This window comes from Enhydra lutris, unplaced genomic scaffold (assembly GCF_002288905.1).
Source record: "Enhydra lutris kenyoni isolate GAN:26980312 unplaced genomic scaffold, ASM228890v2 scaffoldscaffold8, whole genome shotgun sequence".
NCBI classification, from domain to species: domain Eukaryota; kingdom Metazoa; phylum Chordata; class Mammalia; order Carnivora; family Mustelidae; genus Enhydra; species Enhydra lutris.
Genome location: NW_019154092.1, coordinates 910,021 through 934,183, shown reverse-complemented (window position 1 = coordinate 934,183; position 24,163 = coordinate 910,021). Strand labels below are relative to the sequence as shown.

At 45.7% G+C, this 24,163-nt stretch overlaps 2 protein-coding genes across 7 annotated transcripts in view; one reads left to right on the top strand and one right to left on the bottom strand.

The window, feature by feature from the left end:
- Positions 1 to 3,131: 3,131 nt before the first annotated feature.
- On the bottom strand, positions 3,132 to 20,402 carry LOC111142524 (small nuclear ribonucleoprotein D3 polypeptide). 2 transcript variants are annotated; one of them, XM_022495771.1, is made up of 4 exons: positions 20,221 to 20,402; positions 18,637 to 18,780; positions 5,383 to 5,575; positions 3,132 to 3,349 (listed from the first exon to the last, which is right to left on the bottom strand). In XM_022495771.1, exons 2-4 carry the CDS (start codon positions 18,760 to 18,762, stop codon positions 3,288 to 3,290), a joined length of 381 nt encoding a protein of 126 aa, XP_022351479.1. In that variant the 5' UTR covers positions 18,763 to 18,780; positions 20,221 to 20,402; the 3' UTR covers positions 3,132 to 3,287. The 2 variants fall into 2 exon arrangements, with proteins under 2 accessions (XP_022351479.1, XP_022351478.1); XM_022495770.1 differs by lacking the exon at positions 3,132 to 3,349 and having other exon boundaries at positions 4,760 to 5,575; positions 20,226 to 20,308.
- Positions 20,403 to 21,292: 890 nt separating this feature from the next.
- Positions 21,293 to 24,163, top strand: part of LOC111142523 (guanylyl cyclase domain containing 1) — a 13,024-nt gene continuing 10,153 nt past the window's right edge. For all 5 annotated transcript variants that reach the window (XM_022495765.1, XM_022495767.1, XM_022495766.1 and 2 more), the window contains exon 1: positions 21,293 to 21,441. In XM_022495765.1, the coding sequence (XP_022351473.1) occupies positions 21,402 to 21,441 (40 nt within the window). In that variant the 5' untranslated portion in view covers positions 21,293 to 21,401. The remainder of the gene's footprint in view (positions 21,442 to 24,163) is intronic.

Here is a 24,163-nt window from a genome sequence, read left to right as displayed (position 1 = left end):
TCAAAATTTTAAAGGAAAATGAATTCCAAACTGGAATTTCACACCTGATCAAGTATGAGAGAATGAGACATTTTTCAGACATGCGATTCCCTTAAACTACTTTCCATACATCCCTTTTACTGCAAGCCAATCTACCAGAATGAGGTAATAAAACAAGGGGAGGAAGGGACACAAACAGAAGACTCAGCAGGGGAGAGCCCACGATGACAGCAATACATTAAGCACAGGGAGAGCCAATCCAGGTAGGGGCTGGTCAAGAAATTGGTAAAATAGATAATGTGTTAATGTCCTTACAGAATTTGGGTTGAATTAGTGACAAGTGGCCGGAAAACTAAGCTAATCGCTAATAAAAATGTGAGAGGAATATTAATTCTAAGGAAATGAAAGCTCTGTGGTAAGGTAACTTCATCCACTATGTGGCTCAGCTGTGATTTAAATACCATCATAATAATGCAAACACTAAATATATGATCTAACTAGAATATATCAGGGAGAGATGGGGGGATGGGGAGTACAGGCATGGTGGGCAGGAGGGAGAAAAGTCAAACGGTAATGCCTACGATGCAAACATCACTACCCATGCACATGTTTAAATTGAGACCTGATGGCGAACTAAACTGACCAGCCAACACCTGAAAGGGAATACTGTGAAGCAGGGAAAATGGGGAAGGGCAGATAGGGTAGGAAGTTTGCTGTTTTTCCTAACAAACTTTGCAGAACTATTTGTTTTTTCAATGCAAAATAACAGATTTTCTTCCTAAAATGCAGGGTATAAAACTGTTTAAAAAGACGTATTTTGTTAATTTATTGTTTCTAAATTTGGGGGACATCTGTGTTTCTAAATTTAGGGGGCACCTGTGTGGCTCAGTGGGCTAAGAGTCTGCCTTCCGCTCAGGTTGTGATCTGGGGATCCTGGAATACATCAGACTCACTGCTCAGCAGGAAGCCTGCCTCTCCCTTTCCCTCTGTCCCCGCCCACACCCTCAAATGAATAAAACCTTTATGAAAAAAATTTTAAGTTTCCAAATTTTTACTGTGCACATTAAAAAAACCATAAATGGGAACTCCACTTTTCAGGACCTAGGTAGGGTTACAGTTGTTTTTACTGCATGTAGAATCATGCAAGACTGGTATTCCTGCATGGTTCCTAAGGTAAACCATATCCAGTCAGCTTTTTAGAACTAGAATGCAATTCATGTGTGAAGTATAATGTGTTACTGAAGTCTTGTTTACTATAAAAGTATGATGATTTAAGCAGTGACCATACTAGAATAACATTTTCAAACAGTCCAGGATATCAAAATGTGGCCACAGATCTACTAAATCAGATCTACCTAGCTTGGGTGGCAAGGGCATTGCTTAAAATGCAGATTCCCGGGCCCAGCCCCCAATTAATCCACAATCTCTAGGGGTAGGGCCATAGAATCTGCATTTCTAACAAGGTCCATAAACCGATGTTGAAAACTACTGCTGTCACTCACTATATGAGCAACTCAAGTGTTCATTAATAAGCCAATAAATCAATGCCTGTAAGTCACAGTCACAGGCAGAGAAGAGGGAAAGGAATCCATGCAGGGTAGTGGGTATCACAGTGTCTACCTGAAAGAATCATTTAAAACACTTCAGAGAGATTCCACTCCATATGTAACTCAATGTACAAGTTTTTTTCTTATCAGGAACAATACATTAACTCTTGGTCAAACCTTAAACAAACGAACTCTTAACTCCATTCACACGAAGTTCATTGGAAATAGTGCCCAGTCCAGGAGCCCCTCCACCGGGGAAGCAGAGCCAGCAGGGCCATTAGCATTCGTCCAAATGTCAGAGGGGCTGGGGCTGCTGGAGCAAGAGGTACAGGGATTGCGCTGGGGGATGGGTCTCTGAAGCCTTACTCACGTGGCTGTGGTATCTGACCAACACTCTGATGCCTTTGCCTTAGTTCTTTATTTCAAGAAAAATGCAAGGTCTGTTACACTGAGGTAGGGTCATGATTGTAAGGCATAGCTTGTTAGAAAATCCCTAATTGATGCCTAGTTAACAGATGTGTTGGACTTTCTTCTTTTATTACTTGAACAGTGTGTCCCATGTGCAATGTTCTAAGGTAATCAATCCCTTTTCTTCTTAATAGTTTTTACTGAAGTTCATCCTATACTGAACCTGTGGCAAGACCTCTTTTCAGTGCATGACTTCAAGTCTGCTTTTCTAATTTCTGTGTTTTTGTCAGTTATTCACTTTGCGTGCCTCATCCTCTCTACCTCTGCTAATTAAAAGCCAGGACCATGCCATTGCATTTTGAGATGCTCTGACAAATGACTAACAATCTGTCCCCGCAAATCACCACAGAACTTCATAAGCCAGTGCAGGAGCCACAGGTGTTGGCTGCTTAGATTACTTTTGCCAGATGCTGAGCCACTAGGGTTTCCAGGCTACGAAGATCAGAGTGGTGGACTTTTCACGGGCCAGGAGCACCCATGCCATGCTGCTTAAGCTGAGCTGATGATATCTCCACATCTGTGTGTTCTTGGAGTTTCTCCGAGGGTTTAACCAGCAACTGGCCTCAAACAGTAGCTTAAACTCTTACCAGTAACTGTGCTATTTCAAAGTACTGGCATTCTCCCAGGATATCTTCCTGGGTGTCAAAATTTAACCCGCTGCCAAAGCAAACAAAACACCAAACTCCAAAATGAACACACAGTCCTTATTTCTTCAAAAAGAAAAACAACAGAGGCACCTGGGTGGCGCAATCGGTTAAGCGTCTGATTCTTGGTTTTGGCTCAGGTTGTGATCTCAGCGTCATGAGACTGAGCCCTGCATCCTGCTCAGCATTCAGCATGGAGTCTGCTTGGGTTTCTCTCTCCCTCTGCTCCACCCCCACCCCCAGCACGCTCTCTCTCTCAAATACATAAATCTTAAAAAAAGGGGCGCCTGGGTGGCTCAGTGGGTTAAAGCCTCTGCCTTCGGCTCAGGTCATGATCTCAGGGTCCTGAGATCGAGCCCCACATCGGGCTCTCTGCTCAGCGGGGAGCCTGCTTCCTCCTCTCTCTGCCTGCCTCTCTGCCTACTTGTGATCTCTGTCTGTCAAATAAATAAATAAATAATCTTAAAAAAAAGAAAAGAAAAGAAAAACAACAAAAAGGACCACCATATTTATTTAGTTTAACATTTCCCCAGATCTAAAGAGAAAGATGTCAAAAGAAAAGCTAGAACATATACATAAGCACACACCCCCCTGAACACAGATAACCTAAAAGAAAAAATAACGGCAAAGTTCTGTTCAACAGATAAATTTATCTTCGTTTCTGGAAGATGTTTCCACGCCCCATTCCACGTCCTCTTCCTCTTGCAGCCACTGAAAGATGGAAAGAAAGGATAAGGCCAGGTCAGTGTGGTCAGCAAATGCTCATGCCACGGAGCAGCCAGGGTCCTTGGACACTGGCACAGAAGAGGCCTGAAAAGCCACCTGGTCCAATACCATGCCGACCCCATGACATTTCCTCATTGCAGGGGGACCAGAGCTGGAGTGCCTTCCAGTCCAGCACTGATTTCAACATGAGGCTGGGAGTCAGGGTGTTGAGAGCTTAGGTGGTTTGGGGAACAGGCCTGAGAACCACAGAAAAGATGAATTCCCAGCACTGGCCTAGGGTGAGTTAATAAAACAAAACAGATGAACTTAATTCACACTTAAAATCCTGAAACAAACAGTTAAATACTAAACATCTGTTAAATCTGGGTAACAGGTTTTATTATTTTTTGAGGTATTCTGCAATATAAAATGTTTCATAATAGAAAAACAAACAAACAAATAAAACCACTCCCCATACAAAGGGCATACAAGCTGCTGTTCTCTGTAACTCCAAGAGTTCTAGGAGAGGACCAGTGGCTTTGAAGGACAGATGAAAACATTCTGATGCCTACTAACTCGAGACTGATTCCTCTTCCCTCTTGTAGAGCCTCGTGAAGAGGGAGGAAAGTCACGCAGGAGCCCAGCCACATACTGAAATGAACCAGAGCAAGGGACCGACAGCGATACAGATGGCTCAGGCAGAGGCCAGTGGACCTGGGCAAACTAACTGCCAAGTGCCTTCTAGTGCACAGGCTACTGGGTTGCATCTTTTGTCAGAGAAGATGGTGGTGCAGTTACGCAGTGACAATGAGGACAGCCCTTCCCTGAGAAAGCAGAGAGAACAGCAGTTCTAGTAGGAAAACCAGTATTCCTGAAAATCATTCCTTCACCAGGACAAAAGTCCAGAGCTTCCGGTTCTACAAATGCCACCTACCTAGGAAGGGCAAGGAGATTCTCTGATCAGTTTTTTGGAAGGACACTTAAAGGATTACTCTAGGGGCACCTGGGTGGCTCAGTGGGTTAAGCCTCTGCCTTCAGCTCAGGTCATGATTCCAGGGTACTGGGATCGAGCCCCGCATCAGGCTCTCTGCTCAGCAGGGAGCCTGTTTCCCCCTCTCTCTCTGCCTGCCTCTCTGCCTACTTGTGATCTGTCAAATAAATAAAATCTTTAAATAAATAAATAAATAATAATAAAGGATTACTTTATTGCACCTTTAAACTCAAAAACTACCTCATATATAAAATATGCACAACAAAAGATGCTGATGGAGAATCCAGTGACTTTCCTGCACTATAAATCTTTTTACCGATACTCAGATAGTTTCTAATGAATGTACTTGCTTCCTAGATAATTAACACAGCAGAGCTTCTCGGGGACCCAAAGATAAAACCTCTGACTAGGCTAACCCAAAAGAAAGGCCAGACTAAGGAAGGTCACTGGATCAGTGCGGACATGCTGAAGGAAGGATTTGTTTTCAAATGTAAGAATATTAGAAAACAGAAGTCTGGTCCCTTTAATGGGTAAAGATGGCTTAAAACTGTTTATTTCTTACATGAAAATGGATCCCTACCATCAGCATCCACCCCCGCACTTATACTGGGTGTCAATAAACACCCCGAGCTCTCTGTGAACTGTTGCCCCACTGCCTCAGGTGTCAACTAAGCCCCACCACAGAGCTCCTGCTCAGCAAACTAGTAAGAGCAAGCCTCCCCCAGAATCTTTGGACAGAATTCCTGGAAACAAAGTCATTATAGGAGACTTATCCAGTCTCTCACTTAAGAGTCCCCTTCTTCTTTCGAAGGAGGCACTTTGGATTTTGCATAAGCCCTATGAATGTGATCAGGCACGACAAGAGACAGAAGGTAAGATCAGGCCATCAGCCCCTCACATGTGGGGGCCCCAACGCTGTAGGGTGGCAGTGAGTATGGAGATGGCTGAAGTCCAAGTCCACCCCCAGGCCCAGGCAATTGACAGGGCCCGCCCTTCCCTAAAAGATACAGGACAAAAATATTAAAACCAGTGCAAGAGGAGCACATACCTTGGGCCTTCAGAATAGCAGCTTTTCCCCGGCCAGCCCCTGAGCCTTGGTTTTTATTTTTCATGCTCTTTAACATGGGCGCATTTTTCAGCATGTCAGGCAAAATGAGAAAACGGATCTTGCTGCCACGGATGTACACCTGTTCCAGCTGTGCCACTCGGCCATCTCTGTATGTGACTGTGATGTTGGACATCTGGAAGGGAATCACCAGCTCATCAATCGGGGCCAACAGTACCAACAGAGAACAAGGACACACAAGGGGGGAGCCTTGGCTGGTGGTAGGAGAAGTCCAGAACTGCACAAACTAACATCATGAAATAAAGAAGCTGGCAAAGCACTTCACATACTCGGTCCTCACAGCACCTTCAGGATAGGTTATGGGCATTTCCATCTTTTACAGATAAAAACAAAACAAAATAAAAAACCCTAAAGCACTTGTCCAAAGTCCAACAGCCAGAATGAAAGGATGCAGATTCAAATCCAGCTGGCGTGACTCCAGAGCCCTAACTGCCATACTGCCTCCCTTGCCAGCATGTGAAGAGTTCTCAATGGTGAAAAACTCTAATGAAACAGCTTTGAACCACTTGTCCAAACTGTGTCCTGTCCTGCATCTGTCTAGCACACACAGAAAGGCACCATGAAGGTCTTGAGTATGCACCAGAGCCCCTCTAGCTTCAATGACCAGGGACTAAGAAGTACAAGCAGCAGCGCCTATACGAAGGGCTCAGAATATTGGGATCGTGTGAGGCAAGAGCCTGCACTGACAGGACACTTGGGCACGAACCTATAAGATACAAGGACTGGAGTAAAACAATTGAGAGAGGGGACAAAGTTATCACCTTGGGAGATTATGGGGTCACTCATTTGTGGACAGAGGGAGAGTGGACAGGATCAGGGTAGCACTTTGGAAAGATCAATATGCCAACATAGATAAACTGTGGGATGGAGAGACAGGGAGCCTTGAGGTGAGACCAACCAGCAGACAGCCTTGGCATAGCAGGGGACCCAAACCTGCTAGTGCAGACCTCAACAGGGACCATATTTACCACAAAAAGTAGCTTATTTTGAGTCTTCTGGATGAAAGAGAATATAATTTATTCAGAATAGGTCAAAGTCCACATTGTAGAGAGGTGTTGTCTCCCCAGATTCCTAACTGGCTTGTTGCCACCCTATACTCATTCTTTTCTTCCAAGAGCTAACTGGCCACCCAGCCTCTGCTTGAGCACCTGGTTTGCCAAAAGACTAACAACACTCCAGGGCCATCCTCACTAAATCTAAATGTGCAGGTGGAACAGTTCATAGAGCTTCAACCCACTGCCCCTGTTCTACCCTCAGGGTTACAGGGCTCTAGATTACCATAAATCTTCTGTTCCAGGCTCAACATCCCCAGTATCTTAAATTTCCACACAGGTTCTATATCCTTGCCATCCTGTTCTTGCCTCGAAGAATGCCATAACCTCTGGGGGTGCCTGGGTGGCTCAATCAGTTAAGTATCTGACTTCGGCACAGATCATGATCTTGGGGTCCTGGGATCAAGCCCCGCGTTGGGCTCCGCATCCAGCAGTGAATCTGCTTGTCCCTCTGCCCTCCCCTGCTTGTGTTCTCTCTCTCTCTCTCTCTCACCAAAAAACAAAACAAAACAAAATAACAAAAACCAAATACCATAACCTCTGGTGCCAAAACTGAACAAGAAGTATGATTAACAAAGCCAACTTTTACTGAGCACTTATTAGCATCCCAGGCAATTTCGTATCATAACTCCTATAAATCACACAATGCTACAAATCACTATGAACTCAGGTCTAACCCTAAACCCACATTCTGAAACCATACATCAGATCACCACTTACTTCCTTAAACAGTAAAGGAACAAATTAAATGAGACAAATATGTCTAAATGCTGTCCCTATTATCGAGTATATATTAGAAGAGCAGTAAACAACGAATCTAAATGACCACCAAGACATCTATTTTGGAGGCTGTGCTACTGCTAAGCTACTTCTCCAGCACAGTCCAGTACATCTCACCCCTTCCTGTCCTACAACCTCCCCAACCCACTTTGAGAATCCCTGACAGAGGGTGTTCAGTAAGACCAACAAGACAAACTGTTTCCACAAATGGATGTGTCCTGGCTGAAGCACGAAAGGGTCCAGCATCAACTGACTCCTATGACAACCCTAAAAATGACCAGGTCGGCTGCTGTACTCATGCACTCCCTCGCAGCACCAGCAGAGAAATGGCTGTGCTGGGTATAAAGCCCCACAGGCCCGCCCACCCGTACAGCTTGTTAATAAGCCCAAGCTATGTCTGCATCATAAGCCAAAGGCAACAACTTGAGTGAACTAGGTTTCAGTGTTGTCAGGTGGGAACACCCACTTTATTCAACTTTCCCAAATAGCCATAATGAAACATAGGTGGCATAAACTAGGTGCCCAACTGAAATGACATCTTGGGGGAGAGAGAACACCTTAATACAGTCAAAATTGTGGGAGTTTCCTCACACATCCAGGGCCAAGAAGAGAGGACTAACTCCAGGGCTGTAAAGCAATGTTGGGGTGCTCTGGGATCATCAATCACAACATCCTGTTGCAAGGCACACAGCAAGGGCTCAACAAACGTCTGGTCCCCTCTCTTACTCTCCCCTGCCCTACCATTAACAACAGAGCCTCCCTCTTTTTTCTACTCATCTTCTTGTCTGAAATCTGATAGAGTGAGGGTCTGACAATTCTAGAATCAACAGGACCTAGCAGGTTTACTATACACCTCATCTTCAGAGATGATGGTTAAGATCAGAGATTTGAGACTCAGAGACTTGGGTTTAGATCCACTCCTTCCATGCTTGGTCACCCTGGCCATCTGGAAGTTTGTCATCAGAGAGGTCCTGTGATAACTGAAAGATCTGTTGTACATAAAAACACTAGCATAGGGGCGCCTGGGTGGCTCAGTGAGTTAAAGCCTCTGCCTCCGGCTCGGGTCATAATCTCAGGGTCCTGGGATCCCTGGGATCCCAGCCCGCATGGGGCTCTCTGCTCAGCAGGGAGCCTCCTTCTCCCTCTCCCTGCCTCTCTGCCTACTTGTGATCTGTCAAATAAATAAATAAAATCTTTAAAAATAAATAAATAAATATCCGACTCCAGGTTTTGGCCCAGGTCGTGATCTTAGGATTGTGAGACTGAGCCCCACTCAGTGGAGTCCACCTGAGATTCTCTTTCCCTCTCCCTCTGCCCCTCCGCACCCTGGCACATGCTCTCAACTCTCTCTCAATAAATAATAAATCTTAGTAAGTTAAAAAAAATTCTTTTGTAACCATCATGGTAAAAAGATTCAAACAAGAATCTTCACTGGATGCTAAATGAGGGGTGGTGAAGGTGGTGATGAATAACAGAATACTCACAAGATATTTACTTCAAGAACCTCCCTCACAAAATTCTCCTTTGTTGCAAGAGGGAAAAGTACAGTGGACAGACCACACAATACTTCAACCAAATTACCAAGGTTAACATCACCAATAGGGGCAAGTGTTCTGGGCCTCCTAGTGACAACCCCAGAAGAAGTCATCACTTACACAGTAACAGCCAAAACAACACAAAAACAAACCCCAAATCCCATCATGAGGAAACACCAGAGAAAGACATACAATCAAAAGACATTCTAAAACAAATAACTGGGGGCGCCTGGGTGGCTCAGTGGGTTAAAGCCTCTGCCTTCGGCTCAGGTCATGATCTCAGGGTCCTGGGATCGAGCCCCGCATCGGGCTCTCTGCTCTGCGAGGAGCCTGCTTCCCTCTCTCTCTGCCTGCCTCTCTGCCTACTTGTGATCTCTCTCTGTCAAATAAATAAATAAAATCTTTAAAAAAAAAATAAAAAAATAAAACAAATAACTGGTCATTATTCTTCCAAAATGTCAATGCCGGGAAAAGCAAAAGGATAACTGTCCCAGACTAAAGAAATACAAAGCAAGCTGATATTAAGCGCCAATACGAGATCCTGAATTGAATGGTACAGAGGAAAACACTGCATGTACAGAGAGCACATAGATAAGCAGTTTTTCATTCTAGCTAGAGAGGGTATCGAAAGAAATTCCCAACCACCCTGCACTCAGAAATGTCAAAAACTTTCCTGATATTCATTCTGGGGAGTTTTGTGACAGTCACGTGACGGGTTCTCTCAGGTTACCATTTTTACAAAAACAAATCATGCACAGGCCATTTTCCCACAGACCATTATTCCATAACCAAAAAAAAAAAAAAAAGGGGGGGGGGGGGGGGTTTGAACAGTCCAGTCAATGATGGGGTGGTCATGCTAAGGCTCCCAAAGCACCATTTTGGCTCCAGCAGTGTCTCTGAACTCTTATCACTCTCTCCCACCAAATTTCTAGGAATTATGTTGCTTTAAGAAGTGAAATTTTGGCACAGCAAAGGAAACAGTTAACAAAACCAAAAGACAACTGACAGAATGGGAGAAGATATTTGCAAATGACATATCAGATAAAGGGCTAGTGTCCAAAATCTATAAAGAACTTAGCAAACTCAACACCTAAAGAACAAATAATCCAATCAAGAAATGGGCAGAAGGGGTGCCTGGGTGGCTCAGTGGGTTAAGCCTCTGCCTTCGGCTCAGGTCGCGATCTCGGGGTCCTGGGATCGAGCCCCACGTCGGGCTCTCTGCTCGGCAGGGAGCCTGCTTCCCCCTCTCTCTCTGCCTGCCTCTCTGCCTACTTGTGATCTCTCTCTCTCTTTCTGTCAAATAAATAAATAAAATCTTTAAATAAATAAATAAATAAATAAATAAATGGGCAGAAGACATGAACAGACATTTCTGCAAAGAAGACATCCAGATGGCCAACAGACACATGAAAAAGTGCTCCATATCACTCGGCATCAGGGAAATACAAATCAAAACCACAATGAGATATCACCTCACACCAGTCAGAACGGCTAAAATTAACAAGTCAGGAAATGACAGATGCTGGCGAGGATGCGGAGAAAGGGGAACCCTCCTACACTGCTGGTGGGAATGCAAGCTGGTGCAACCACTCTGGAAAACAGCATGGAGGTTCCTCAAAATGTTGAAAATAGAACTACCCTATGACCCAGCAATTGCACTGCTGGGTATTTACCCTAAAGATACAAACATTGTGATCCGAAGGGGCACGTGCACCCGAATGTTTATAGCAGCAATGTCTACAATAGCCAAACTATGGAAAGAACCTAGATGTCCATCAACAGATGAATGGATAAAGAAGATGTGGTATATATACACAATGGAATACTATGCAGCCATCAAAAGAAATGAAATCTTGCCATTTGCGACGATGTGGATGGAACTAGAGGGTATCATGCTTAGCGAAATCAGTCAATCAGAGAAAGACAACTATCATATGATCTCCCTGATATGAGGGAGAGGAGATGCAACATGGGGGGTTAAGGGGGTAGGAGAAGAGTAAATGAAACAAGATGGGATTGGGAGGGAGACAAACCATAAGTGACTCTCAATCTCACAAAACAAACTGAGGGTTGATGGGGGGAGGGGGGTTGGGAGAGGGGGGGTGGGGTTATGGACATTGAGGAGGGTATGTGTTATGGTGAGTGCTGTTAAGTGTGTAAACCTGGAGATTCACAGACCTGTACCCCGGGGGGATAAAAATATATTATATGTTTATAAAAAATAAAATTTAAATTAAAAAAAAAAAAAAGTGAAATTTTGCGTTTGGCCATTTACCCTCTTCTTTTATCTAATTTTCAGGGTCTTTTTATTGAGCTATAACTGATATATAACATTGTTTAAGTTTAAGGTATACAATATACTGATTTGATACATTTATATTACAATGACTGCCACTGTAGCATTAACTAACTTCTCTATCATGTCATACAATCATAATTTCTAGTGATGAGAACTATTAAGATCTTGTATTTCAGCAAGTTTAATGTTTATAATAGTTTTGTTACCTCTAATTACTATACTGTGTATTAGAACTCCAGGACTTCATTTATCTACTTGTAACATACCCTCTTCTTTTAAAATAATCTTTACTGGGACGCCTGGGTGGCTCAGTTGGTTGGACTGCCTTCGGCTCAGGTCATGATCCCGGAGTCCCGGGATCGAGTACCGCATCGGGCTCCCAGCTCCATGGGGAGTCTGCTTCTCCCTCTGACCTTCTCCTCGCTCAGGCTCTCTCTCACTGTCTCTCTCTCAAATAAAAAAATAAAATCTTTAAAAAAAAGAAATAAAAAAATAATCTTTACTGTGCTTCATGATCATAAACTTAACACATCTTTTAATTTTTTTAAAAAGATTTTATTCATTCATTTGAGAGAGAGAAAGAGAGAGCACAAGCAGGGGGAGAGGCAGAGGGAGAGGGAGAAGCAGACTCCCCGCTGAGCTGGGAGTCTGATGGGGGGCTCCAATTCCAGGATCTGGAGATCATGACCTGAGCTGAGGGCAGAGGCTTAACCGTCTGAGCCACCCAAGTGCCCCAGATATTTTAATTTTTAAAGTAGGGAGGGGAAAAAGTTTTTTTCTTAAAAATTTTAATCCCCCCATGGGGCACCTGGCTGGCTGAGTCGGAAGAGCATGGGAGTCTTGTTCTCAGGGTCATGAGTTCAGGCCCCATGACAGGTGCAGAGATTACTAAAAAATACAAAAACAAACAAAGAAAACACACACACACACACACTCTCTCTACATATATATTCTGTGGGGCTCTGTCACTCCTAGATGCTGCCACAGTCAACAGCCCTGACTAGCAGCTTATGCTTACCTTGCAGCTGTGGAGTACAAAGTGGAGGACAAGACTCCCTGCATATATATCAATAAAAACTTTAAAAATGGGTTTCTTTTGTTTTAAAAATTTTATTTATTTATTTGACAAAGATAACAAGTAGGCAGAGAGGCAGGCAGAGAGAGGAGGAAGCAGGCTCCCTCCTGAGCAGAGAGCCCAATGCAAGGCTCGATCCAAGGACCCCGTGATCATGACCCAAGCTGAAGGCAGAGGCTTTAACCCACTGAGCCACCCAGGCACCCCTAAAAAATGTTTTTAATCTCATTTAATTTCCACCAAAAGATAACTACTCACTTTGGTTTTGCTCAAAAACTTAATGCATTTATTTTTTTTACTCCCCCCCCTTTTTTTTTACTTAATGCATTTTTATGTATCACTTATAATTTGGCTTTTTTTTTTTTTTTTTAAACTAGGAACATATTGTGGAGTTTTGTATTTTTCTCCACTTAGGTCAACAGTATTTTCCCATGACATTAAATATTCTTCCACATTATTTGACCAGATGAACAATATTCTTTGTAATGTACCCTAATTTGTTTAATCTTAATTTATTTAACTCATTAGAAATGTTAGTTTTTAGGTTTTCATCATTAAAAACAGCACTGCAGAGGCACCTGGGTGGCTCAGTCAGTTAGGTGTCTGACTCTTGGTTTCAGCATAGGTCAGACCTAGGGGTTGAGGGATTGAGTCCTGCGTGAGCCCTACATCGGGCTTCATGCTTGGCAGGGAGTCTGCTTGGGATTTTCTCTCTCTTCCTCTCTTTTACCTCCCTACCTTCATGCTCTCTCTAAAATAAACAAACAAATCTTAAGAAAAAAATAAAAACAAAAACAGCACAGCACTATGAATGATTTTCAGAAGGAGAACTATGGCACCAAAAGGTAGGAACTTTTCTATGCTGACGTTTAAATGTGTTTTCCAGAAACGATTTAACAATCTGTACTTCTACTGGCAGACTGGTAAGGAACCCTTGGTAGTATTTTTTTTTTTTTTAAAGATTTTATTTATTTATTTGACAGACAGAGATCACAAGCAGGCAGATAGGCAGGCAGAGAGAGAGGAGGAAGCAGGCTCCCCGCTGAGCAGAGAGCCCGATGTGGGGCTCCATCCCAGGACCCCGGGATCACGACCTGAGCCGAAGGCAGACGCTTAACGACTGAGCCACCCAGGCGCCCAGGAACCCTTGGTAGTATTAATTTTATTTTGTCATCTTCTAAGTTTAGAAATTCTTACCTTTTCCCAACTTACATGTCTAAATATTAATAAGGCCATTATTTTTGTATGTTAAAAGTCTGCTTTACATGTTTTTCTTCTGTTAATTAGCCATTTTTAAACTTGGGTCCACTTTAAATTGGGAAATGGACATTTTTGACTTGCAAAAACTATTTATATACTTAAATACAATAAACTTTCATCATAAAAAAATTATGAGATGTCCTAAATATCTGAATACTGCTGAACTGGGAGAACACTTCCCTACACAAGAACCTCCAGGGACACTTTACACTGGATACCCAATAAAATCCATAGCCATAAAAGTTGCCTCCGAAAGGTTAGATAAATATAGGCTAGTCTATTAAAATTAAAATAACGTGCTTATTTCTACTCATAATTCCTCACCTTAAAGGTCCTTTTTGGTTTTTAATATTTTACCAAATATATGACTAGAAGTATTCTTTCTTAAGAAATATATATTTTTTATTTTGAAGAAAAATCCCTTCATTCCCTCATTGACATTTAAAAAAGATAGGATGCTTCAAAACCATGGTAAGCACACATAACCAACAACAGAAATTTCCCCATTTGGGGACCTCTGGTTTTAAATCATCCATACCCAGGCTGGGCCAGAGATGGGATACACTCCTCCATCAGGTCCCATCTCTGCTACAAACACAAATCAGCTTAAGAAAACCACTTGGAGAGCCACAGAGGCCCTGCTCACCCCCCACACACAGAGCCCTTAGGAGATGCTCTCAGAGCACTCACAGGGCTCTCTCACCTATAGATGCCACCACAGCTGACAGCCCTGGCTAGCAGATTATGTTTGCCTTGCAGCTGTGGGGTACAGAGCAGAAGGACAAGACTCCCTGCTTTCCCAAACAAACCTCAGATGCAAAAAAGTATCTACACCTTCTGACCCTGTGAGCACCATCTCAAGGACCTCATCCTAAGATTAATTCTTGCACAGATTACATCTGCACTGTCAAAAAAGGGCTGTGGTAATGGGCTACATTAAAAATACCTGATTCTCCGGGCGCCTGGGTGGCTCAGTGGGTTAAAGCCTCTGCCTTCAGCTCAGGTCATGATCCCAGGGTCCTGGGATCGAACCCCACACTGGGCTCTCCGCTCAGTGGGGAGCCTGCTTCCCCGTCTCTCTGTCTCTGCCTGCCTCTGCCTGCTTGTGATCTCTGTCAAATAAATAAATAAAATCTTAAAAAAAAAAAATACCCTATTCTCTCTGCCTGCTTCTCTCTCTGCCTCTGCCTACCACTCTGCCCACTTGTGCGCACGCCTTTGCGCATGCTCGCCCTGACAAATAAATAAAACCTTAAAAAAATATCTGAGGAACCCCAAAAGGTGTATTTTGTATGGGGATGTTGATGACACTATCTAATAGACTGAGACTGTATACCTTTCATCAGGGCCCAGGGGAAAAATGTCTCCCACATCTGAATGCCAAGGAAAACTGCACAACTGGTATTTTATCTTAAGGGCACTATGTACCTTAGAACTGCTGATCTCCCTCTGCCAGGCCTCTTTAAGTAGCTGAGAACAGAATATGCCTTTATTAAATGTACAGGGATTCAGGTTTACATTTCTGATTACTAACTGCCTGCCTGGCTTCATTTTACAGTCTACCCCAAGTTAACTGCACCATGACCTATCTGTCCATTTTTACCTTATCATATAGTTTTTTAATGAATCACCTCTAACTTTTTTTTTTTTTTTACAAGTTTTATTTATTTATTTGAGAGAGAGAGAGCATGTGCACAAGTGGGCTGAGGCAGAGGGAGAAGCAGACTCCCCACTGAGCAGGGAACCTAATGCATGGTTTGATCCCAGGACCCTAAGATCATGATGTGAGCCAAAGGCAAACTCAACCAACTGAACCCCGCAGGCGCCCCCTACCTCTAACTCTTTTCGAAAGCAGAGTAAAAAGTAAATAGTAGAATCCCAAGACACCTTCCTAGGGTAAAAAAAAAAGTCCATGCCAATTGTGGTTGTGGCGCGTTGGTGGTATAGTGGTCAGCACAGCTGCCTTCCAACTGTGGTTGTGGCAAGATGCTCTTACCTGTTTTCCAAATCTTTGTAGTGTGTGACCCACCACACTTTTGTAATAAAAAATGTTAGGGGTGTCTGCATGGCCGACTCTTGAATTCAGCTCAGATCATGATCTCAGGGTCATGAGATCAAGCCCCATAGGCTCCACACTCAGCTAGGAGTCTGCTTCAGGGTTCTCTCTCTCCCTCTGCCCCTCCCCCTATTCTCCCCCACACATGATTTCTAAAATAAATAAATAAGTCTTTAGGGGGAAAAAAAAAGTTATTAAAAACCAACATCAAATGGCAAACCCTAAATTCCAACTGTCCTCCAGCAAAGGCTGGAAAGTGCTAAGGGGATGCTTTCACTCCCAAAGGGCAGACTAACTGGAGCCAGGAAGGAAGGAAAGCAGCAGGAACTGCAGGAGCCACTGGCCTTATGCATCCTGGGGATGTGTGAATGAACTGTGCTGGATTTATCGCAATACATTCAGCTGTGCCTGCGGGTTTTTATTCAGTGAGCCAGGTTTAGGTAAAACCAGCAAAGCCTCAGCATCTGGGCATGGGCAGTGTTATGGGCTGAATCCTAACTTCATCTGTTGAAGTCTTAACCCCTCAACATCTCAGAATGTGACCATATTTAGAGACTGGATCTTTACAGAGGTAACTGAGCCCTAATTCAATGTAACTTGCGTCCTTAGAAGAGATCAGGATACAGACCTACACAGAAGGAAAACCATGTGAAGACACAGGAAGGAGACAAACATCTATAAGCCAAGGAGAGAGGCCTAGAATAGAACCTTCATACCCTGAGAAGAATTAACCCTGTGGCACCTTGATCTCAAACCTCTTCACCTCCAGAACTCTGAGGGAATAAATATACTTGTTTAAGCCACCCAGCGTGAAACTTTGTTATGACAGCCCTACCAGATTAACATAAGCAGGAAGCAAGTGACTGGCTCCCCCCATCGGACATGCATTCACTCATTTATTTTGCACTAATGCTGAGGTTGAGGTGTTATTTTTATTCCTGACTTAGAAAGGAGGGAACAAGAGGGTGAAGGAGATCCAAAGCTTGACCTAAGTCACTCAAGGTAGCAGGCTGCAACCCGATTCTAGATCTATCACCAGGCTGTGCGCTTTGTATCACACTAGCTACATTTGAGACACCACCAAGGTCATCTGCTCAGACACCCTCACAATACAAATGGGCAGTCTGAGGCACTAGACACTCAGTAAGTTGTCCAAATAAATAGCTGAATAAACACATTAAAGTGCCTCACCCCCAGTTTTGCATTCTATTCACCAAAACAAAGTACCTTAAAATGGATGAGGATGCCTTAAGCCAGAGACTGGATCTATAACTGGGGTCCTCACAAAGACAAGGTAGGCAAAGCCCCACAGGACCTTTGGAAAGCCCACTCCATCTACCTATATGGCATCAACACTGAAGAGAGAAACCTGCAGTTACTAGACGTCTATTTCCCTGGGCCAGGGAACTGGCCCCACCCACTGGTCACCTAGCAGGAAGATGATGTTCAAAGCTACAGAGCTGTCACAAGTAAATAAGTGAACCCTGCACAGCAACAGATAAGACACCTGATCTGCAGTGATCTTAGAGAAGTCACCTTCCCTTTCTGACCTTCAGTTTTCTCACCTAGAAAACATTAACAGAAACTACATGTGAACATGTACCATGCATGGTGTGAACTACTTGTTGCACATACATAACTAACCTGATCTGTAGAACAGCCCCAGGGTGTGGGTGTTATCCCTATCTCCAGAATGCTCTGCTCAGATCTCCCCTCAAGGGTCGTCAGGCTATGAGGCATGCAAGGAGCTGACAGTCTCCAGTTGTGACCTATGGGATCCATCACAGTATTCACTCTGAAGCCAGTCTCCCCAGGCTGCCGGCCAATGATTGATCACAATGGGGATCCTAGAGCCAGGCCATTTCTGCCCCATACTAGACTCTTCTAATGAACAACTCCTGCTGGCTGATACTTCCTTAAAAACACACTGTTCTGGGCGCCTGGGTGGCTCAGTGGGTTAAGCCACTGCCTTCGGCTCAGGTCACGATCTCAGGGTCCTGTGATCGAGTCCCGCATCGGGCTCTCTGCTCAGCGGAGAGCCTGCTTCCCTCTCTCTCTCTCTCTCTGCCTGCCTCTGACTACTTGTGATCTCTCTCTGTCAAAAAATTAAATAAAATCTTTAAAAAAAAAAATAAATAAATAAAATAAAAAAAAAAAAAATAAAGAAATAAAAAAAAAAAAGAAACACACTGTTCTCTAAGGCTCTTCCCACTCAACCCTGTCTTTCCTTCTCCTTTTCCCAGCACCAGACCAGTACAGATTGAAAGCCTTCCTAGCTACTCCTACTCCTTCTCCTTTATCCTTCATTATCATTTCCCCCAATAAATCTCTTGCACAATTCTGCATTGGCATATATGTCTCAGAGAACATAAAATAACACTGTTCCCATTTTAGAAACAAGGAAACTGAAGCAATTAACATGATCAAGGTCAGATGATTAGGACCCAAACCCACGTCTCTGATTCTGAAGCACAAGCTCTTAACTGATGATTTAAAGAAAAAAGGAGAAAGTGTGCTGATACATCTTGCCAAAGCAATGCTCTACAAACTCAAGTGGTTATTAGTAAAACACAAAATAGTGTCACAAAAAGGGCACCGTATGAGGAAGCTGCTCCGATATTTGTTAATGGAAAGACATTCAGTAGATAGAAGTCTTTTAATCTTACTCTCCCTATTTTATGGATGACAAAACTATCACCAAATCTGCTTACCTCAAAAGGTAGTTGCTATAATCACATGAGACTCTTCCTCCAAGAAAGATGGAAAATAAATACGGTACGTGAGTGGAAGATTCAACAAACATGTAGGGGCAAATGGAGAATGGTCTTGAACCTGACAGATTCTACCAAAGTATACTTCTTTTAAACAAGTCCCCAAAATATGGAAGATGATTATAGGATAGAGAAAACAAAATGAGATATCCCAAACTTTAAATGGCTCTCATTTACGGCCACATCAGCAGCAACTATAACAACAGCTGGCATACATTAGGCATGCCAAAAATGCCAAAATAACTCTTCAAAGAGAAGAACTGCAGAAAGACCTCCAATTACTATCTTTCTGTGTTCCAAGACAGAGGCCCAAGCTTCCCCCATAACATTATACGGAAAGCAGGATACCTGGCAGTTCATGTTGTCCTCCGCCTCAATGAGCTTCCCACGATACACCTCACCAGTGTTTGTCTCACATGTCACGATGTGACCCTCAGCCTCGTGTAGGACTTTAATCGGCACACCAATAGACATCTTGGCAGGAAAAGAGTTCTACAGTGAAAGAGACAACAGTTAGTTCATCCTTCAAGGCCTAGGAAGTCATATGGCACATATCATGCTTCCCTTAAGGCGTGACACTCCATAGAACTTAGTAAGAATGCCAAAACTGCTATTTTCCATGGGGGAAAAAAAGCTTAATCCCTACTTGAGGAACTCATCTGGCAAATACATGCAAGATGTGGGGTGGTAAAGAATAGTGGGGGGGGGTTGGCTAGAGAGAGGGAAAGCTAATGGGATGAGAAAAAAGTGCCTTCCATCTTCTTCCCTGCTACCATATGCCTCTTTACCTTCATCAAATAACCAGTAACCAATATTGTGTGTGTGTTGGGGAACAGGGGACTGAACTATACATACCACATGATGTACTTGCCAACCCATAGTTGTGGATGACAGACACTACTTTTGAGAGCCCATGATATAGACTTGAGCTGCCCAATACAGTAGCCACAATCCACCCATAGCTATTTTAACTAAACTTAAAGTGAAATAAAATGAAAATTAAACATTCACTCCCTTAGTCACATCAGCCACATTTCAAGAGGTCAATGGCCTTGGGCTAGTGGCTAAAGTACTGGGCAATGCAGATATAGACCGAAGATCTAGAAGAGGCATGCATTTAATTTGACTCATTAAGTACCCACTGACCCTCCACTTCTTCAAGGTTAAATAGAAAATGAAGTGTTCACAAAGGGACAACGTGCTATAAGCAGGAAACGTCTGGAGGAAAAGCATGATCATGGAAATCACCTGATTTCATGTAAATAAAAGAAACAAGCAGTGGATTTCATATTCCCAGATGAGCAACGAATGAAGGCTGGAACACATCATGTGTGTCCAAGCAAGGAAAAGAAACATGAGTTCGGGGAAGACAGGTTCCCTCGGTGAGGAAGTAGCACTAGGAGTTTGGCTTTTATGCTGAAGATAGTGGGGAACTACTGCAGGCTTATAGGTAAGGAATGATCCAATAAAAAGGCAGCAGCACTTACAAACGGATCAAACAGTTTTTTTTTTTTTTAAACAATTTAGAAGCAAGGAAACTTGATAAAGTTTCTGTAACAATATGGAAAGCATAAGAGGACGAATGCCTAAAGGGGGAAGGGAGGCAGAGATGCAAACAACTTTGGAAAGGATTACCCGGAGAGAACTTGGGGGAAGGAGGCAGCCAGAAATGATTTCAAGACTACTGCCTGTATGTGAGGGAAAACGTGGTCTGGAGAGACAGAGAAAACGAAGAGCATGTACTTTGGGGGAAAGCTAATGAGAATTCACTTCCAGGCGCTAGTGAGGCAACGCAGATGTTTGAGTGACCCGGGCTTCCCGCTCTTCTCCCTCCCCGAACCTCCCAGAGTTCCTCGGCAGCAGCGCGTCCTTCTCCAGCCCTAGGCCCCTCACGCATGCTTCGGGCCTACCCTCGCCTGCCCCGGGTCTCACCTCACCGGCTCCGGCCTACTCTCCCCTTCCGGTGCAGCGGCAACTCCAGCGACTGCGAAGGCGTGAGCCAAGCGAATGGCGGGTCTCGCGCTCCCAGAATACCACGCGTTCCCAAAATGCTGCGCGCAGGACCCGGCCCCTTCCTTTTCTTAGTGGTGAGCGCGGTCTTGCCTTTGCTGCCTTCTTATTCTTCCGGCTGGGAAACGTTGACTCCGCTCCGATAGTTCCGACCCCGGAAGAGAGACCTGGTGACAGGGTCCAGGTGCCGCCGGAAACACTGATCCTCAGGCCGTCAAGGCGGGGGCGGGGGCCTCACGTTTCCAAGCACCTAACACCAGGGACAGGCTGGACGGCAAGGCGGGGATCTGGGGCTTGGGCCCGCGGATCGGGGGCAGCAGGCAATGGGGCTGAGGGCCAGGACCTACTCTCACAATTTAACCTTTGGAACCCGGCACCACCAGGTAAGGGGTTGTCCTCCTTAAGGCGAGGTATCTCACCGTACGGATAGAGAAACCGGTTTAGAGTAGAGCGGGAGCAGGCCTACGGCCGTCCTTCAAAAAAATCCGAGTAGTGTTAGGTCTCCCGGAGCCCCGCGGTGTGCGGATTGGACCTGGCCTTAGGCCTGAGGGTGGCCGAGAAGTACCGCCAGGCAGAGACGGAGTTTGGTAAGGTCAAGAGTCTCTGGGGAACCAGTGCTGGTGGAAAGGCAGGGCTTCGGGGCCGCGCTCAGGCGAAGGGGCGGAGCTTCCGGGGAGCGGAGGCGCGAAAGGGCCTGCGCGTCTGCGCGAAGAGTTGGGGGGCGGGGGGAAGGGGCGGGGTTACCAGAAGCCGGGACTGCCAATGGCCAGGACCCGCTTAGATCCGGAGGCTGGAGACCTCTAGGAACAGAAGTTCGGGGAATAGAAAGGGAGGGGCTTCTTCGAGACCCAGCAAGGGGTGGGGTTTAAGGAAGGGGCGGGGCCCCGAGCCGAAGCCTGGAAGAGGCGGGGCGGGGCTTGGGGCGGCCCTGCCGCCGCCTCCCCTTTTCCCCACCGCGCTGGCGGTGGCGGCGGCGGCAGTGGCGGTGGCGGTGGCAGCGGAGGAGGAATCTGACACGCACCAGCCCGGCTCCCGCCCCAGTCGAAGCCGAAGCTGCAGCCGGCGCCGGGCCGGGGCCATGGGCGCCCCGCGTGGCCCGGGTCATGAGGACGGAGGAGGCAGCGGGGCCGCAGCTCGAGCCTGGTCAGTGTTTCCCCAGGGCCCGGCCCTCACCCCGGGGAACGAGGGGGACCCCGCCCTAGTGCAGGCAGGGTCCAGCCGCGCGACCTTGGGTCGACCGCTGCCACGGGCCGGGCTGTCGAGTTTTGAGCGATACCTGGCCAGGTGTACACTCCCGCCTTGGCCGCTCAACCCTCAGCCGGGGTCACTTGGGATTTACTGATAGTCCTAGGGCTGGGACCCCAGTCAGCTCTGAAGTCGGTCATGGTGGGAGGGTCCTGGTTGCGGGGTATGGGCGGCACCTTCCCGAGAAGCGAAAAGTCCTGCTGGAGCGCCTTAGGAGATTCTACCTTCCTTCCGGGGAACTGTGGGGGAACTGAGGCCTAGAAGGACAGGGAACTGGCTGAGAGCATAGAGCAATGGATGTGCCCCTTACCCTGGCCTCCCAGACTTAGCATTTTGTCTTACTGTAGTTCTTGACCCTTGGGTTCCTTCTGCCCCTAGGTGGCCTGAGTTCCTTTGGGGCAGAAACCAAGACTGACCTTCAGTGCCCTCGGCCTCAGTTTGCTTCTCTGGGTGGGGGAGGGGGAAAGCAATGATTCCAGCTCTTAGGGTTGGTGAGAAAGAGAAAGTGCTAGTAAACTAAAGTGAGGTGCCAACTCATCGGAGAGGTCAAGAGCAGGTGGGACCCCACCCCAAGACATCAGGGACCTTGGTGTCACGCCCAGGGAGTGGTCTCTTTTGTGAATATTGCAGGTCATAGGGTCTGATGCTATCCCGGGATTTACATTCCTACTCTTCCAATTATCTAACTCTGTGATCTTGGACCAGACATTTGCCTTTCCTGAGTCCCAGTGAAGTAATAGCTCACATTCATAGGGAGCTTTCCATTAGCAGACACTGCTAAGTTGTTTACATGGGGTGCCTCATTAATCCTCATAAGGACCCTTTTGTAAAGTAGGTTACCATTGTTACTTGCACTTTTGCACAGGAACAGATAGAGTTAAAAGGAGTTAGGTATCCAGGGCCTGCCTTCTTTGGCAACAGCTGCCAGAGGAAGCCAGGCCAGGGCCTTAGGTGAGACAGTCACTTGGCTCTAGGCACCAACATCTGGCAGTAGTTCTGGGCTTGGAAGGCCTTGCCTCTCCTTTGCAGCCCCCCACAGGAGTATCTCTGGATCCCTGTGAACTGACCTGTCCATGCCAAGACTGGGGATGGCCATGTGGAAGTGTTTAGCCTCACAGGGCCTCAAGATCAAGGGATTCTAGGATCGGGGCAAGAAGAGGAGGTGCAGCAGAGTTCACAAGGACCCTTGGGAGCAGCTGTCCTGTGCCACATTTACGGCTGGGAATAGGGAAAGGCACAGACAGAGTCAAAGCCTGGCCATCAAGATGACCCAGCTAGATAGTGCCAGAGCCCCGGCTGCAGAGTAAGGAGGGAGCCATGAACAGAGGGGCTATAGTCTGGTAGCTTGGGGGAGGGGAATTTGGGGGAGGGGTTAGGGCATTGTTGTGACAAGTAGGCCTGGGCACTGCAAGGGATAAGGCCTTTTTGGAAAAACACCTTCCATGCATCAAGCATGTCTGAGTGCCTGCTCTGGTCCAAGGGCTTCGGCAAGGCACATATAACCCTGTCCCTGCCTGCCACTGAGATATTCTGTCTGTCCAGTGGGAAGGCAGACACGATCCCCTGAAATACTCATATTGAAGGGCTCAAACGGAAAGAGACCAGAGCATTTGGCTGTTCAGAAATGGGAGACAACATTCCAGACTAAGGGATCTTGCAAGAGCAAAGGCTGGGGAGTAAACAGCCTGTGTAGAGAGAAACAAAGACAGTTTTTGGCCACAGAGAAGGATTCTTCAAAAGGGAGGCATTTCATCATGAGAAAATAAATAGTACCTTGCATAGAGCTCTCTTTCCACTTAGCCCATTGGGGGGATTTATTTTAGCATATGAATCTGGAGGGCAAGACCTGGGACTTAGTCATCTTTAGTGTCCCCAAACCATAGCACATATTGAGGACGTAATAATTTTGTTTCTTAAAAAAAAAAAAAATAGGCTCGTTTCTTCAAAGAAATGTTGGTTGAGTGACTGCTAAGCTTCAGATACTATGCATTGGCAGTAATAGTGAACAAGATTAGCAAATTCCCGGTCCTCAGGAAGCTTACAGTCTTATGGGGAGACAGAGTAGCTCTGTTTTCTTTTTCTCATTCATTTTGCCAAGTACTATGAAGGTAACAACCAGGATGCTGGGAAGGGGGACCCTCTTCCCCCCAAAGGCATAGTCAGAAAAAAGCCTCTCAGAGGAGAAACATTTGAGCTGGGACCAGTGACAAAAAGGGACAGCCTCAAGAGCTGCAGGGGAAGAAAGTTCCAGACAGAGGCAGCTGTACATACAGAGGGGTAGAATGAAGGCCAATGGTTTTCCCACAGTAACTGGAACTGAGTGAGTGACGTGTAAGGGCCAAGGTGAGGCTAGTGGGGCCTGGGTTGGGCAGGGCCCAGCAAGCCATGGTGTGGAGTGACAACTTTATCCTAAGAGCAGTGGGAAACTGGAACTGGGATTCCTCTGGCTACTGGGTACAGATGGGAGAGGAGCTGGGGGTGGAATTTGGGAAAGAGGATAGGCAGAAGTCAGGCTGGACAGAGCCCTCCGAACTGAATCCACAACCCTGGAAAGAGGCAACTGTGGGAAGGCCTTGAATGATGGCCTGGGTTCCTTTTAGAGGCATCTGGGGTCAGGGAA